Source organism: Saimiri boliviensis, chromosome 3, assembly GCF_048565385.1.
Source record: "Saimiri boliviensis isolate mSaiBol1 chromosome 3, mSaiBol1.pri, whole genome shotgun sequence".
Taxonomy (NCBI): domain Eukaryota; kingdom Metazoa; phylum Chordata; class Mammalia; order Primates; family Cebidae; genus Saimiri; species Saimiri boliviensis.
Window position 1 is genome coordinate 173,952,375 of NC_133451.1, and position 14,261 is coordinate 173,966,635.

Consider the following 14,261-nt stretch of genomic DNA (forward strand, 5'->3'; position numbering starts at 1 on the left):
GCAGAGGTTGCAGTGAGCAAAAATCATGCCACTGTACTGCAGCCTGGGCAACAGACTGAGACTCTGTCTCAAAAAAACAAATTGGATTTCAGGGAAATCCAATTTCAAAAAAATTTTAAGTATATCCCATGCAATATTTGGAACATACACGAATTTTTTTCACCATTTATCTGAAATTCAAATTTAATTGGGCATCTTGTATTTTTATTTGCTAAATCTGGCAATGCTATCTATGACTAGGCAAGTCTCTACTGGGAATAAATTACTCCAAGATTCTTCCTTCACAGCCCTGTGAGATGCTCTTACTCTTCTCTGTCTAAGAGGTTGTATCTGTCACCATCACAGTGCTGCATTTCCACTTCTACTCTTCATAGTTCACTCATCTCTTCTCATTTTTACATTTACTCAATCTCCCGTAAATGTACGGGAATTCTCAAAATCTACTGAATTTACTTAGTGGTCATAAAGAATGCTGGTGAAGAGGTGTATGTGTATGTGTGTGTGTGTGTATACATGCACACGTGTAGGTAAATAGGTATGGGGGTGTGAGCACCTGCTGTATTAACCTTTTAAAAATGAAGATTATGCTAACAATACCTTATCACGAATACATGTTGAATGTTTTCTAGTAGCAGTAAATTAAATTTGCAACTACATTAATGAAAGCTATGTAGATCCTTCAGTGGTAGAACCAGTTATTGAATAAACAGAAAGAGAAAAGTTTTGAGTTCATTCAATAATCACTATCCATCAAAAGTTAAGAGCTGAAAATCTTTCATTTTAAAATCATACTATGTGAAAAGAACTGGAAATCTAGGCCACAGTTTTATCTATCTGAGGGTTCCTTTTGCATATAGTCAAGTGTTTCAATGCCCAGTTTCAGTAGTGAGGAAAAAAATTAAAGGAAACATAAATCTAGTTAATTATGTGAGACACCCAGAGCACTGTTACTGTTTGCTATTATTCCACTACAAGATAAGGCACTTGCTCCAGAATGAAAATCTACACATCAAGGAAATATTGCTATTAAAAAACTGTCAGTTGAACTAAACAATGTATTTAATAGTGTAATTGACTTACATCTTGGTGCAAACTCATTTTCTCACTATGGACTGGTAACAAAAAATTCATAGACCAGTGCCAGTCTGGGGACCATATTTTGAATAGCACTGATGTAAAGGATCCCAGAATTTTATAAGGTCTGCCTTCAATACGATGGCATAAACGGAGGGGTCGCCTCCTTCTGGCCATTTTGCTGTTCAAAGATCCTCTTATTTCCTTGAAATAAAGGCAGCAATAATTTCCCCATTCTAACAATCTAACTAAACCTAAAAACCTATCAAAACAATAGTTGCCCCAATTTTAGAAAGAAGAGGATGTGTGCTTACTCTTCTTGGCGTAAGTCATTGACGCTGCGGTCCAGTGAGATCATGTCACTTGCCACCATGTTAAATCCAAACTCTTTAATGCTGGCTTGAACTGCATGTTTGAATTCTGGTCCCAAAACCAATGGCTTGGCTTTCTCTCCAGGGCCACCAACCACTCCAGGAGGCTCAGGTTCTTTGGGTTCAAAGTTACCAAGGATCCCTGGGCGAAGTACAGGATCACGGTAGGTGAATGTTTGAGGCTTAAATGTGAGATACTGCCTCTGCATGATATCTTTCTGGGAATCTCCTCCAGCATGGTGCTCTTGTTCATTTTTGGCCTTGTTTTTTCTTCTAATAGACTCTAAGTCCACTTCTACTCCTTCAACATGAGGCCATGGTACCACAGGTTTGAATCTGTCCTCCCCAGGAGCTAGTCCATTGCCTCCTCGGTTGGGCATGGGGTCATTGACATCTCTGTCTTCCTATACAAAAGGGAGGGGACATACAATGAGAACATGAAGGCAAACCACCACAGTAGAGTTCATGAGACCAATTTTCAGGTTTAAAAAAAGGGGAAGCAACAATAAAACAGTTTAGGATGTGGAATATAAGCATGTTGTTTTCAGGACTTCCCATCAGAAGATATCTTTCAGGGTAGAGAGGAAATAACAAGAAATAGTCTATCTCCTCACCTTACTGCTGCAAAATTAATGAAGGGATGCATTTTTGCTTCTGCCTTTGCAAACCTACCTCTCTATCAAAGACCTCTTCATAAAGCATATTTTTAAGGGTTAGAGCAAAGAAGTTCTAGAATCTTTGATTAAAACAGATGCTTAATAAGTCATGTTTGTACAGTATGTGGTTTTCCCAGTTGTCCCATGTGTGATAAATATAACCTTTTGTCAGTAGCACAACCATATGGTGGCAGTGGTATTAGATGTATGTCACTGTCAGCAGGCTGGCTCAGTGCCCCAAATGGCAGAGGAACAAGACGGGGATATGCAGAGTCCAAATTTGGTATTTTTCACCCACAGAGTTTATCTGAATTCAGAAGTATAAAAAAAGCTAATATCTGTAACTTAGTCAGCTTGGGCTTTTTAACCACTTCCTTATACCTAGTCTGCCCCATTTTAAAAGCAGCATGGGTCAAAACATTCTTTGTACAAGGATATTGATTCCTAGGTAAAGGGTGCCTCTCTTTTCTGTTTGGATTGTCTTCATCACCTATGCAGATCTTTCCCAAAGATATCCTCAGTACTTTTGCTTCTGAGGTATTTTACGTTAGGTTTTTTCCTAAGCCAGTACCATTCTCTGCACAAGGCACTGTTTCTCAACATTGGCATCACCTTGATGGCTTTAAAAAATGCCAATGTCTGTGTCTTACCCTCAGACATTGTGATTTAATTGGTCTAAGTATTTGGATTTTTAAAAGCATCCCTGGTGATTTTAATATACATCTAAGCTTGAGAGTCACTGGCTTAATGGGAGGGCTGCTTGTTATAATTAGACAAGAGGATTACAGAGGACACAGCTGGGGAAGAGGCAAGGTACACACAGAACAACTGCAAAATAGGCTGATGGGCCTGCGACTTCCTTCTACATTAAGACTGTGTGATTCCCCAACAGATTAGCCATAGCATTAGCACCACCCAACCAAAATCTTTCTATACGGTTAGAGCTACCTTGAAAAGTAAAGTTTAACAGTTTGTCTTAAAAAATATAAAAGTAAGGCTTTAAGTATGATGTGGATGTGTCCTCTATTAGCAGTTTATTTAGAGGCAAAAATCTTTCCAGAAAGTCAGTTATTTCAGATGTGAAGTTAGTAGGTAAGGGCTGGCTAAGAATTGACTTTCAAGAGTTCAAAAATGATTTTTTTAAAATTTTCCGTTTGTTTAGGTAATATAGACATATGATACAAAAATTCAAAATATCCAAAAGGGCATGTAGTGAAAAGCAAGCTTTCCTGCTTTTCCTTCTGCAGAGGCAATTACAGCTATCAACTTATTGTGAATTTTTCTAGAGGTGTGATATGCAGGTATAAACGTACATGTGTATACTTAACAAGATAATTTTTTTAAAGACGGGGCACAGATTTTAACTAACTCATTAAAAAAGGAACCTGTAAGATCTTACAACTGGTTCAAAGATAAATCTAAAGGACAAACATAAACATCAAGAACATGGCAAAGAATTTGCACATAGATTCAAATCTGGTTAAATTGGTCACTCTGCATAGGGCAATAATCAATTGCATTCCACAAGAACAATGTCCATTTCAATGGACAAGAGTCCTTTGCATCACTCTCAGTTTTCTGTAATTTACAGGACTGTAAAATAGTAAAGGTGAGATAAGCTGGAAAGTTGAGTTAGACAGTCATCTTTTGGGACCATTTCAAAGTTTTTCACAAGTTCCCCCCGAAATAGAAAAGGCAACACAGCCTGATTGTATAAATGTGATGCCTTTCCTCAGGCATGTGTGGTTCAGGGTTGAGAAAGCCTCTGGATCAGCCTTCTGATTGTCATACCTCAGGGACTTAGCTTGAGCCTAACCTGTGAGCCCTACTAAGGATCAGAGTAAGTGAGTAGAAGGCTGTTTGGCTGGAAATCATATTCAGGAAGGACTGAAGATTCTTTTGGGAATTAACTAGTTCTAAGAAATGTGTAAGGCAAGCATGACTGTAACAGAGAAGGGGTGATTCTGATGATGGAAAACGTGTTTGTTTCTCCAATTTATCTTCTGGCTCTTTCCAAATTTATACTTACTTATGTTAGTATAGTAAGTAAATTAATATAGAGATATCATTATAAAATGTGTAACAAACTGGTCCCAAGTTGTTGAGGCTGAAGTAAAACACAAAAAGGAGAAAGATATTGTCCTCCACTTCAATTTTTCATATCACAGCCTCAAGTGAATTGGTAAACAGGGACGTAAGAAAATTTTATTAAATACAGAAGAGTAGTTTGAACAGCTCATACAACAGCAGCATCCATACCCATAGCATCCACTAAATTACCCAATGTTCTATAGACAGGAAACTGTGTATTGGCAGAATATAGAATATGACAGTACAGGAAATCAAATTGTGAAATACACACTATAGTTTAGGTTGCCCTATGCTAATACCAAAATTGCCAGTTTAAATATTTTTCAAATTCACCCATTTTAACAAGAGAAATTTTAATGGATTCAAAAATCCATTTTAGTTTTCCTCTAAAAGTTGTTTTGGTCTTTTTTTTTTTTTTTTAACTTAATGATTCTTTGTCTAATCGTTTAACTGTTGGTGTTCTTTAGGATTCTGTTATTAGTCTATTTGTCATTCCATCCTCATTCTGGGTTATTTCATTCTCTTCCAAGCTCAATGATCAGTTTTACAGTGAGTATTGGAGCATCCATTTTGCCAGCCCCTATCACCTTTCTGATCTCTAAACCTCACAAGCAACTGCTTCCTGAACATTGCTATTCATATCTCTCTAACTTTAACATAGCGAAAAATTGAACCTGTCATTCACCTCACATCACAAGCCTGTTTCACTTACTGTCTTTACTTCAGGGACTGAAACCACCATTCACTCAACTGATGAAATCCAAAACCTGCAATTCATCCTCAACTTCTTATTCTCTTTTATCTACCCTTCCGACATCCAATTAATTGTAAATTCCTGTCAATTCTATCACCTGTGTAGAGCCTCAATCTGGCCACTTATATCTATCATCCTCACTGCCACTGCCTTAATTTAGGTACCCTCACCTCCAAACAAGATTACAATAGGAATAACAGTGATGATGGTAAACACTGTGCCCTAAGAGCTTCACATATATTAACTTATTCAATTCCATGAGTTAGGTACTATGATTGCCATATTTTACACACAGGATGCCTGACAGGGAAGTTACCCGAGATTAGTATCAGTATCTAGTAGAGTCAACATTTCAATCCAAATTATCTGGCTCAAGAGTCCATACTCTTAATCATCATGACCTACTGCTTCTCACCCTGAGACATGCAATTCCTACACAGCAGCCATAAGGACTTTTCTAAAATTCATATATCAACATGTTTCTTTCCCTACTTAAAATATTCCAGCAGTAGCCCGCTGTCCTCTGGAGAATAGACACTCCTCAAGAGGGATAGCAAGGCTTTTCCGGCTTTAGACTGCATTTATGAAATGTCTCCATCACTATCCATGAGACAGGAGTCAGCTAACTTTTTCTTCATAGAGTTAAGTAGTAAACATGTTTGGCTTTGCAGACCACAGGGTCTCTGTGGTAATTACTCAAGTCTGCCTCTGCAGTGCAAGAGCAGCCATAGACAATATGTAAAGGAATGGGTATGGCTGTGTTCCAGTAATCTGTGTTTACAAAGACAAGTGTTGGGCTGGATTTGGCTCCCCCAGTCCCTGCACTAGACTGTAAGTTCTGTGAAAGTGCGGAGGTTTTCTCCATTGTACGCATCACTGCATGTCCAACACTTATACTGGCACACAATTCCTCAATAAATACTCACAAAATAAATGAATGAATCCTAAAATTTCTGCTTTGGTGGCAAGACAGAGTCTGAGAAGAAAAGGGGAGATAAAAAATGGAAAATATAAAATGGGAGAGCCAGGCTTATATCAGAAAGATCCTTACAGGCAATACCTTATGAATTCACCAAGAACATAGCTCTATATTCCCTACACGGCACTGTACTTTTCATAATGCTATATAGTAGCACCAGAAAAATTGAATTTGCTTACTTCTCAAAGGCTGCATGTCATTAAATCTGAAGGCAAAACCAAATACAAGAATTGTCTGTCTAACCCCAAGTCAACGAAGAATATTCACATCAAATCTTAACATTATATGATTCAAACAATGGCTATAAAGTGGTGTAATAGTTAACTTCCCTGAGGAGAAAAACTACATACTCCTCCTTTCTGAGAGTGAATGAGAATCAGTAGATGCCTCTGTGACTCACTGGTACTATGGTACCTTCGTAAACACCAGCTGATCCACTCTACAGCCCAAACCAATGAATCACCGTTGAATAGAAATGGAAAAGAGGATGAGTAGATAATTTTCCAAGATCAATATGTTCATCAAGATGGAAATGGACTGAATAATATAGTCACTTATCACCAGATGGCAATATGGATTACCGGAAATAAAGTCAGGCTAGTCACCATCCACCTTACAACTTACAAAGTGCCCCTTCTTATCCCCAAATCCTACTTATATGTAATATTTTTGCAAGATGGTCATACCTTGGTAGAGATCCACAGGGATTTAGCAAAAATGGTCTTTAGAGCAAATGACAGTAACATAGGTTTGTTTGGATTTGAAATCACAGGCGAAGCCTAGAAAACTAAGCTTTTAAACATGAGCTCATGTAGTCACATGGTCTCTTGAGAAAAGACAACTTAGCTTTAGGAAAGGGTCACTGTGTAAACAATATGCACACTATTTGGTTATCATTCTTCATGAGCCACAGAATTTAAAGGCCTAACAAGCCAAACTTCATTCTGTGACTTTAACTCTCTTGACCAAAAACACCTTTCATCAGAAAAATCTATTAGCATCCTTTCTCTGGCTGCACTTACCTAAAAAGAGCAGAAGGAATGGGCAGAGAAAGCACAGAGGGAGGTGGTAAAAATAAACAAGCTCCAGAAATTCAAAGGGAACAAGGCGTGCTAGTAGGCTGCGGCTCCCCAGACTCTCACCAACACGTGGCAGGATGTGGGTGGGAATGTGGGGTGCACCAGCCTCAGTATCCATCTTTCTCTCTGCTTAGTTACAGCTGGATGGACTAGACATTTCCTGCTGACCGAAGACCTCCATGTCTTGCTCCTTTCAGAGCACTGAGCGATGACTGCATTGGGAGTTGTGGCCCTGCTGGGCATGGTCAAGGAATTTGTCTGTGCTTAATCAGGGCTTAAGATGGGTAAGCTCAAGATTAAACAGAGTCCTTACCAGTCCTTGAATATCTAGAGTGTCATCCTTACAGGAAAGGGCCCATTTCCAAGTATATTTTAATATCCCTAAACTAGAAATAAACTGAAGGCCACTTTCCAATGGCAATGCCTCTGTTAGCAACTAGGGCAGAACTGAATATGGAGAAAGGATGCTTTCAGGTAACTCTATGGAAATATAAAAATTCTATGTAAGCTCCGAGTGTGGCTTAAAGTATGACATTCAGGTAAGAATTATCTGCTCAAAGAAATAGACTGGCTTAGAGGAATTCCTATTCTTGTCTTTTTTTTAAGTATCAAACCATGATATAAACCAAACGGTAACAAAATAGAGGAAATAGTATAGTTGACATCATAATGCTCCACTAAAAGAAATCTAGGTCAGCAACTCTACTACTGTATATTAAACATAAGCAGGGCAACCAGGCTGAATACTATATAGTAAACCAATTTGTCCCAATCTTACTTTATGGATTGAAATACTGGGACTCGACAACAGAGTGCTGCCTATTATACAATAGCTAATAGTTATATCTTTTATTTTTCTCTCAAGACTTCCGATATACTAAGGCAACTGCAGTTACAAGTGGGTAAGTCAGTGATGCAGTTTTAGCCACCTATTGCAAAGATTTTATCAGTTTCTAAGGGGGCATTTTGAGCCAATTAAATGCCACCCACCTATAATCAAAATATAAAATACGGTATATAATAAGATCTATCCTGTACTATAGTGAAGAATATTGAAATAAATAGGCATTTTCCTAAGCTGCACAGACCCATGATTATGCCACTGCACTCCAGCCTGGGCACCAGAGCATGACCCTATTTCAAAAACAAAGGTATCTTCCTAAAAAGTTGTCTATATCACATTTTTGAACACCTAATCATCTGAATAAAAGGAAGCTTACGTTATATAAGAGTCTCCCAATAAATGTCACAATTGTGCAACTTGTTAACTAATCTTTGCATTTTTCTGCATACCATTTGGAATTCTTAAAAGAAGTCCCCATCTGCATTGACACAATATTTTTCTAAAGATCTCTGTGCATCCTAAACAATAATTATCAATCACAGGATACCTAGACAAGGTAAGTTTTAAGTCTTACACTCTTTTCCCCCAGTTTTAATGCAATTTCTTCCACATCACAAAGATAAATTTTGTGATTTTCCTGACTTAATGGGAAAATTAAATGTACCAAAAATACTACATGCTCAGTAGAAAAATATCAACCATTTATTTCTTTTTTTTTTTTTTAAATAGAGCTGGGGTCTCACGTTGTTGCCCAGGCTGGCCTTAAAGTACTGGGCTCAAGCAATCCTCCTACCTTGGCCTCCCTAAGTGCTAGGATTACAGACGGTGAACTGCTGCGCCTGGCCAATCAACTATTTTTTGTCAATCAGCTCTTTGAGTTATTAAGATATCCTCATATGAAGATTATCCAAAACCATCTACATGTTCTCATGCCTGCTCCAAGCATCCAGTGTAGTCTCTTCCCTTCTGGAAACCGAATTCTCTTTTTAAACAGAAGACAAAGCATGCACAGCCATCCTGTCTGTTTCTAAACCCCCATATAGCTTCTTTCTCCAGGTGAAAGATGGGGAGCTGGATCTCAACGTGAAAAACTTTGAACTGTTTTAAGCACTTAAAATCATTAGAGAAGCAAAACAAGGTTTAAATAGTTTTGTTACCACCACACTTATTTCAATTTAGTATATAAAAAATATTGACACATTAGTCCCATATGTTCTTTCTTTGGATAATTATGGTATCCCTAGTCTTAAATTAGCTAGTGTCCAATTTCCATCGCCATCTCTATTTCAAGTAGATACATTAGTAAGTATTTGACATTTAATCTCATATTATTAGACACTGTGAGTGAACATAATTTTTAGTGGTGAGGCACCTTTCACTCAGGCTTTAGGAAAATTGCTCTTCAACAGACAAAAAATATTACCTTTATTTTACCAGAACCCAATCTTAATGGACAAGTGTAACTTTCTTTAGATGATATGTATTTATTTAAAGTATGTCAGAGATAAGATACCATATTAATAAGAAAAACTTCAGAAATATAAAATCTTCTAAGTCATAAGTTTGATCTTTTGGAACTCTAGATTATTCCAGTGATTAGGTATAGTTTAAAAGTGGTTTTGGCAGTGATATTAGTAAATATGGGTAACAAATCCATTACATTTACTCAGAAGTATATAGTACAATTTTGAACAAAATTTAGCTCATCCAAACTGAAGTAGGTGACCAAACTTATTAAAGTTATGCTAAATTTACTTTTAAAGAACCATAACGATGTACCATATATTTTTAAGGCATCAGGGTAAATTACAAAATAAAAACTTTCCATTTTCAACATATAAGTTAAAATTATTACTGGAAAAATGGAGATTTCACACAAAACCCTTCTTTGTGTTAACATTGTAATACCTAATGTTCTGTTTCATCAATATGAAATTACCATTAAGCATACGGTAGTTCAAACCAGCACATTTAAACTCAGGAACCAGCTCCTGGGAACCTCTCCCCTCCTCCCATGGTCCTGGGTCCTGTTTGTTTGTTTTATTTACACAGATGCACTCTGCTTTCGTGCCGGTGAATGTTTCTAACATTACACTTCTTTCTATTGCCTTAGTATCTGTGTGTTTCTCCCCAGTCAGACTGAGAGCTCTTTGAGGACAGATAGTGTGTATTATTTAAAAGTATGTCCTGAGTACCTAGTAGACAGCAGGTACTCAGTGCATGTTTGTTCATGGATGAGTAAATTGAGACCATCTAGCTGTGGCTCATCTATTATCCTGCTGGAATATAAACTGATTTTGAGTCTATTATCTTATGCCACTGCTCTGCTTGGTTTAAGCTAGCATTTTGGGAATCCAAATGAGATAAGTGAAAACATTATTTCCCTACAAATCTAAAATTTGAATAATCCTTTTTTTAGTTTCTTCTCTTCCTCAGATTTGGATAAATCATGTTGGCACTTCATGGAAAATGAGTACTTTATTTAAACATGAAAAAGTAAATCTGCTGATGTTAGTCTTAGTTCTCTTTGCCAATTTATCTTGCAAACAGTTTCCTGCTAAATCAGGTCAGAAAAATATCAGTTAATACTCAAGTGGGAATAAATTTTAAAAAGAAGTGAGTAATTAAAAGACCAAAATACAGGTTAATTTTTGCAACAGAAAAATAAATTGATTTGATTGTAAAACAAATTGATTATTGTTTTACAAAAAAGCTTTTATTCTTAAGACTGTTTAATTGGCCCAGACCAAAGTTATCATTGCAGACGACTAATGAAGAAGTCCATGAAACATAAAATTTGAAAATATTTATGAAATCCATATAAGTTCTTTCCTTCAGAGACCTTATAAAAATTCATGCTTTGACTCATAAACTGAATCATACATATACATTACAGATTTTTAAAAATCTTTCTTATTGTGAATATTTAACATTAACTCTTTAGCTAATTTGAACTGAACTTGAAAAAAATCAAACATGAATATTAAATGATCAATATACATCACATTGTAGTATATTTCAAAAGGTGATAAAACTGTATTTGTCAAAGTTTATGCCATCATTTCAGCACGTATGTCAAGACAGGCCTATAAATACAATATATACCAATGCCGCTAGAAAGCCCATCTCCCACAGGGAGCAAAAGGCTGATAATAATACTTTTTAGAAATAATAAAAGGATCTAGTAGATTTTAACTCTCCCTGTTTAGGGTTAAGCAGTTCCTGAATTTTAAAAAGAAAGCTCCTAAGTAGCATTTTTGTTCTAAAGATAATGTATAATCAATTACACAACGTATTTTAATAAAATAGCCAATATTTTACAAGAATCATCTTACCACATTATTCCTAAACAATGATCTGTCTAAAAATAAGAAAGGTATTGGGAAAGTGAACAGAAAAAAAAAAATGAAAGCGAAGTAATGAAAGAAAGATTGTAAAATAAAATCTGTGAAAAATTTTAAACACATGAATAATTTATATATTCATATATATTATGTATGCACATGGAGAAAGGAAATATACATTTAAAAACCAAATGGCTTAGTAGGATAAGAAATAAGAAATTAACCCTGCTAAACAGACCCTTCAAAAGAACAATCACAGCATTTCATCAGGTGGAGAAAGGGGAACTGCTTAAAAGCTGAATTGATTGAAAATGAGGTCACATCTGCTCCTCTTCTGCCCACTCACATCATGTTTTGGAATGAACTTTCAGCTTGTGCCAATCAACCCTACTTTAGTACCCAGAAGAGCTAAGAATTTCTCTTTCTTGATCTACTTTAAAATATTTTAAAATAGCATTCCCAATATCAATCCCTGGAGACCACACTGTTAACACTTTTTTTTTTTTTAAATCCAGGGAAGTACTTATTTAGGCCTACCCTTTGATTCTTGTTTCCAATATAACACTGTATTTTATAATCTAATAGCAGCCAAAGCCAAGCAAACAGTTTAATTCTTAATCCTCCTGCGCATCTGGCAAACCCAGTGAAACCACATAACGATTTCCAAATCTTCCTAAAAACCTTATAGGAAATTAAAGTCACCAAGAGAATCATCAATAATTCTTATGACACTAAGAAAAACATTTACTGAGAACAGAATGAGGTCAAATGTGGCATTTGTGTTGGGAGAGAATGTTTGTAATATCCTTTTGAAAGCCAAAAAAGCAATGTCCTATTATCCCTCTAGGGGATAAACTCGAGAATGAGTACAGCACTGCCACATGAAATGTTACAACTACTTTCTGCAGCTGGAAATGCATAAAACGGCTCTTCCTCCACCGCTTTCCTGCTTTGCCCTGAAGCACGGGTTTCATAACAGCTCATAAAAAAGTACTGCAATGTGTGGCTTTACAACACATACATTATGATTGGTGTATGATGACCTTCTCTCACATATCTGAAAAAATAACCACCCCAAGGAAAAAAATACCTCAGAGCTTTCAGGGCAGATGTATCATTTTAAAGCCTGGAACAACATTTTATTACCATGTCATGACTAAAAATCCATTTTAGGAGGGTGTGACAATGTAACATAATTATGTGAGACAGAAAAAATACATTCAGAGTAGATCAAGGTTATTTACGTAATAAACTTTTTGACATTTTACTTTTTAACTATCATCAGGCCTGATCTCAAGAAGGAATACTTATTCAGTGATACTCTGGTTTACCATGAATGTTATCTGTCATTCAGGTTACTATTTATGTGCATCATTAAAAGATAAAAGAATTGTCCTTTTAGTTATCTAAATACTTATTACAGGTCTACTATACACCAGGCACGCTATATAAAAGTGCCATGTTATAGAAAAAGGCCTTGCCTCTAAGGGAGTCACAGCATAGGAAAAGGGAATGTCTGAGCAAGTCTGTGACCTGATCTGCGTTCTGAAAATAGTAGAGGTTCCCAGGACATAGGCGGTGGGGATGTAAGGTGAGGCATGAGGAAAAGGCACAAAACCATAAGAACATGGAGTGCTCAGAAAATGCCAAATCATCTGCTGTAACGGAGGGGCAGGAGATGAGACTTCAGATACTGGCAGTTCTTCAGAGGGGCTCTTAAGAACTGCCAAGAGGTTCAGACTTGATCCTTGTACATGGGAGCCATGAGATCAAAGCTGAATTTTGGAATGAGTACTCAGATAGAGCAAATGAGTGGGAAGAGAAGCCAAGATGTTGTCAGAAAGATAAGAAAACATTTAAAAATAAAATACCACAGAAGGCAAAGTGGGAGAGAATTTCAAGAAAAGTGTGGTCAATAGGGCTGAAAGCTGCAGTCATGATGCTGAAGTAACAAGAATGACAAAGTGTGAAAGTACAGGCCAGGGGAGTATGGTGTGGCGGTGCTGCAGTGGGCCTAGCTCGCCACCTCTCTGATACTCAACGGTGGAGGCCCCAGGAACATGGAACTATAAAGGCCTCTCGACTCCTCACAGTTCTCTCCTACCCAGCCAGCGGCTGGATCTGTCATACTGCTATCTTCTAGAGCATACAAAGCATTTTTGTGATCCCCTTGTTGCTGTGCCCTAGACGTTCCCTTCAAATGCCTAACTGATGGTTTAAGAAATATGTTCGGAGTACCTACTGTGTACCAGGTTACAGAGATACAAAGGTAAGCAAATACATCCCTGCTTTTGTGGATCTTTCTGTCTACTGGGGCAGACAGATAAACAAATAATCATATAAACATAGTGCTGTAAGACACTTCAAGAGAACTAATCTCATACAGGAAGTTAGAAAAGGCTTTCTTGAGAGTAAGTACATCATTGAGCAAAGATCTGAAAGATGAGAAGTTAGGTAAAGAGAGGACGGAAGCGTATCCCAGGTAGAGAATGTGTTGTACAAAGTGCCTGTAGCAGGAAGGCCTATGCCAAGCAAGAAGGACTAGATATGGCTGGAGTCCACAGGCAGGCCTGGGGCCAGGTGAGGCAGAAGATTAGGTAGTAGCTAGATCAAGCCAGGCCTGGTATTCATGGTAATGCATCTGGACTTCATTTGAGAGCAGTAAAAAGCGAGTTGATAGCTTTAATGCACCCTGGAAGGGACAGAAGCATTTTGAAGAGTCCCCTGGCTGAGTTAAAGAGAACAGACCTGGAAGCAGGTCAGAGTGACTGACAACAGATTTGGGAACAAATAGCAGTAGTCTGGATGAGAATCTTGGTGGTGGAAGAAAAAAGTGCACAGATTCAAGGGTTAATTAGTATCTTAGTCCATTTGGATTCCTATAAAGAAATATCAGAAGCTGCATAATTTATAAAGAAAAGAGGCTCACAGTTCTGCAGACTGTATAAGAAGCATGGTACCAGCATCTCCTTCTTATGAGACCTCAGGCTGCTTCCACACATGGCAGTAGGGAAGGGGAGCTGGTGTGTGCAGAGATCACATGGTGAGAGAGGCAGCAAGAGACAGAGA

At 37.3% G+C, this 14,261-nt stretch overlaps 1 protein-coding gene across 3 annotated transcripts in view; it reads right to left on the reverse strand.

Annotated features, from left to right (window-relative positions):
- Window positions 1–14,261, reverse strand: part of GALNT7 (polypeptide N-acetylgalactosaminyltransferase 7) — a 152,408-nt gene that overhangs the window by 68,856 nt on the left and 69,291 nt on the right. For all 3 annotated transcript variants that reach the window (XM_074396975.1, XM_039479040.2, XM_074396976.1), the window contains exon 2: window positions 1,389–1,849. In XM_074396975.1, the coding sequence (XP_074253076.1) occupies window positions 1,389–1,849 (461 nt within the window). The remainder of the gene's footprint in view (window positions 1–1,388; window positions 1,850–14,261) is intronic.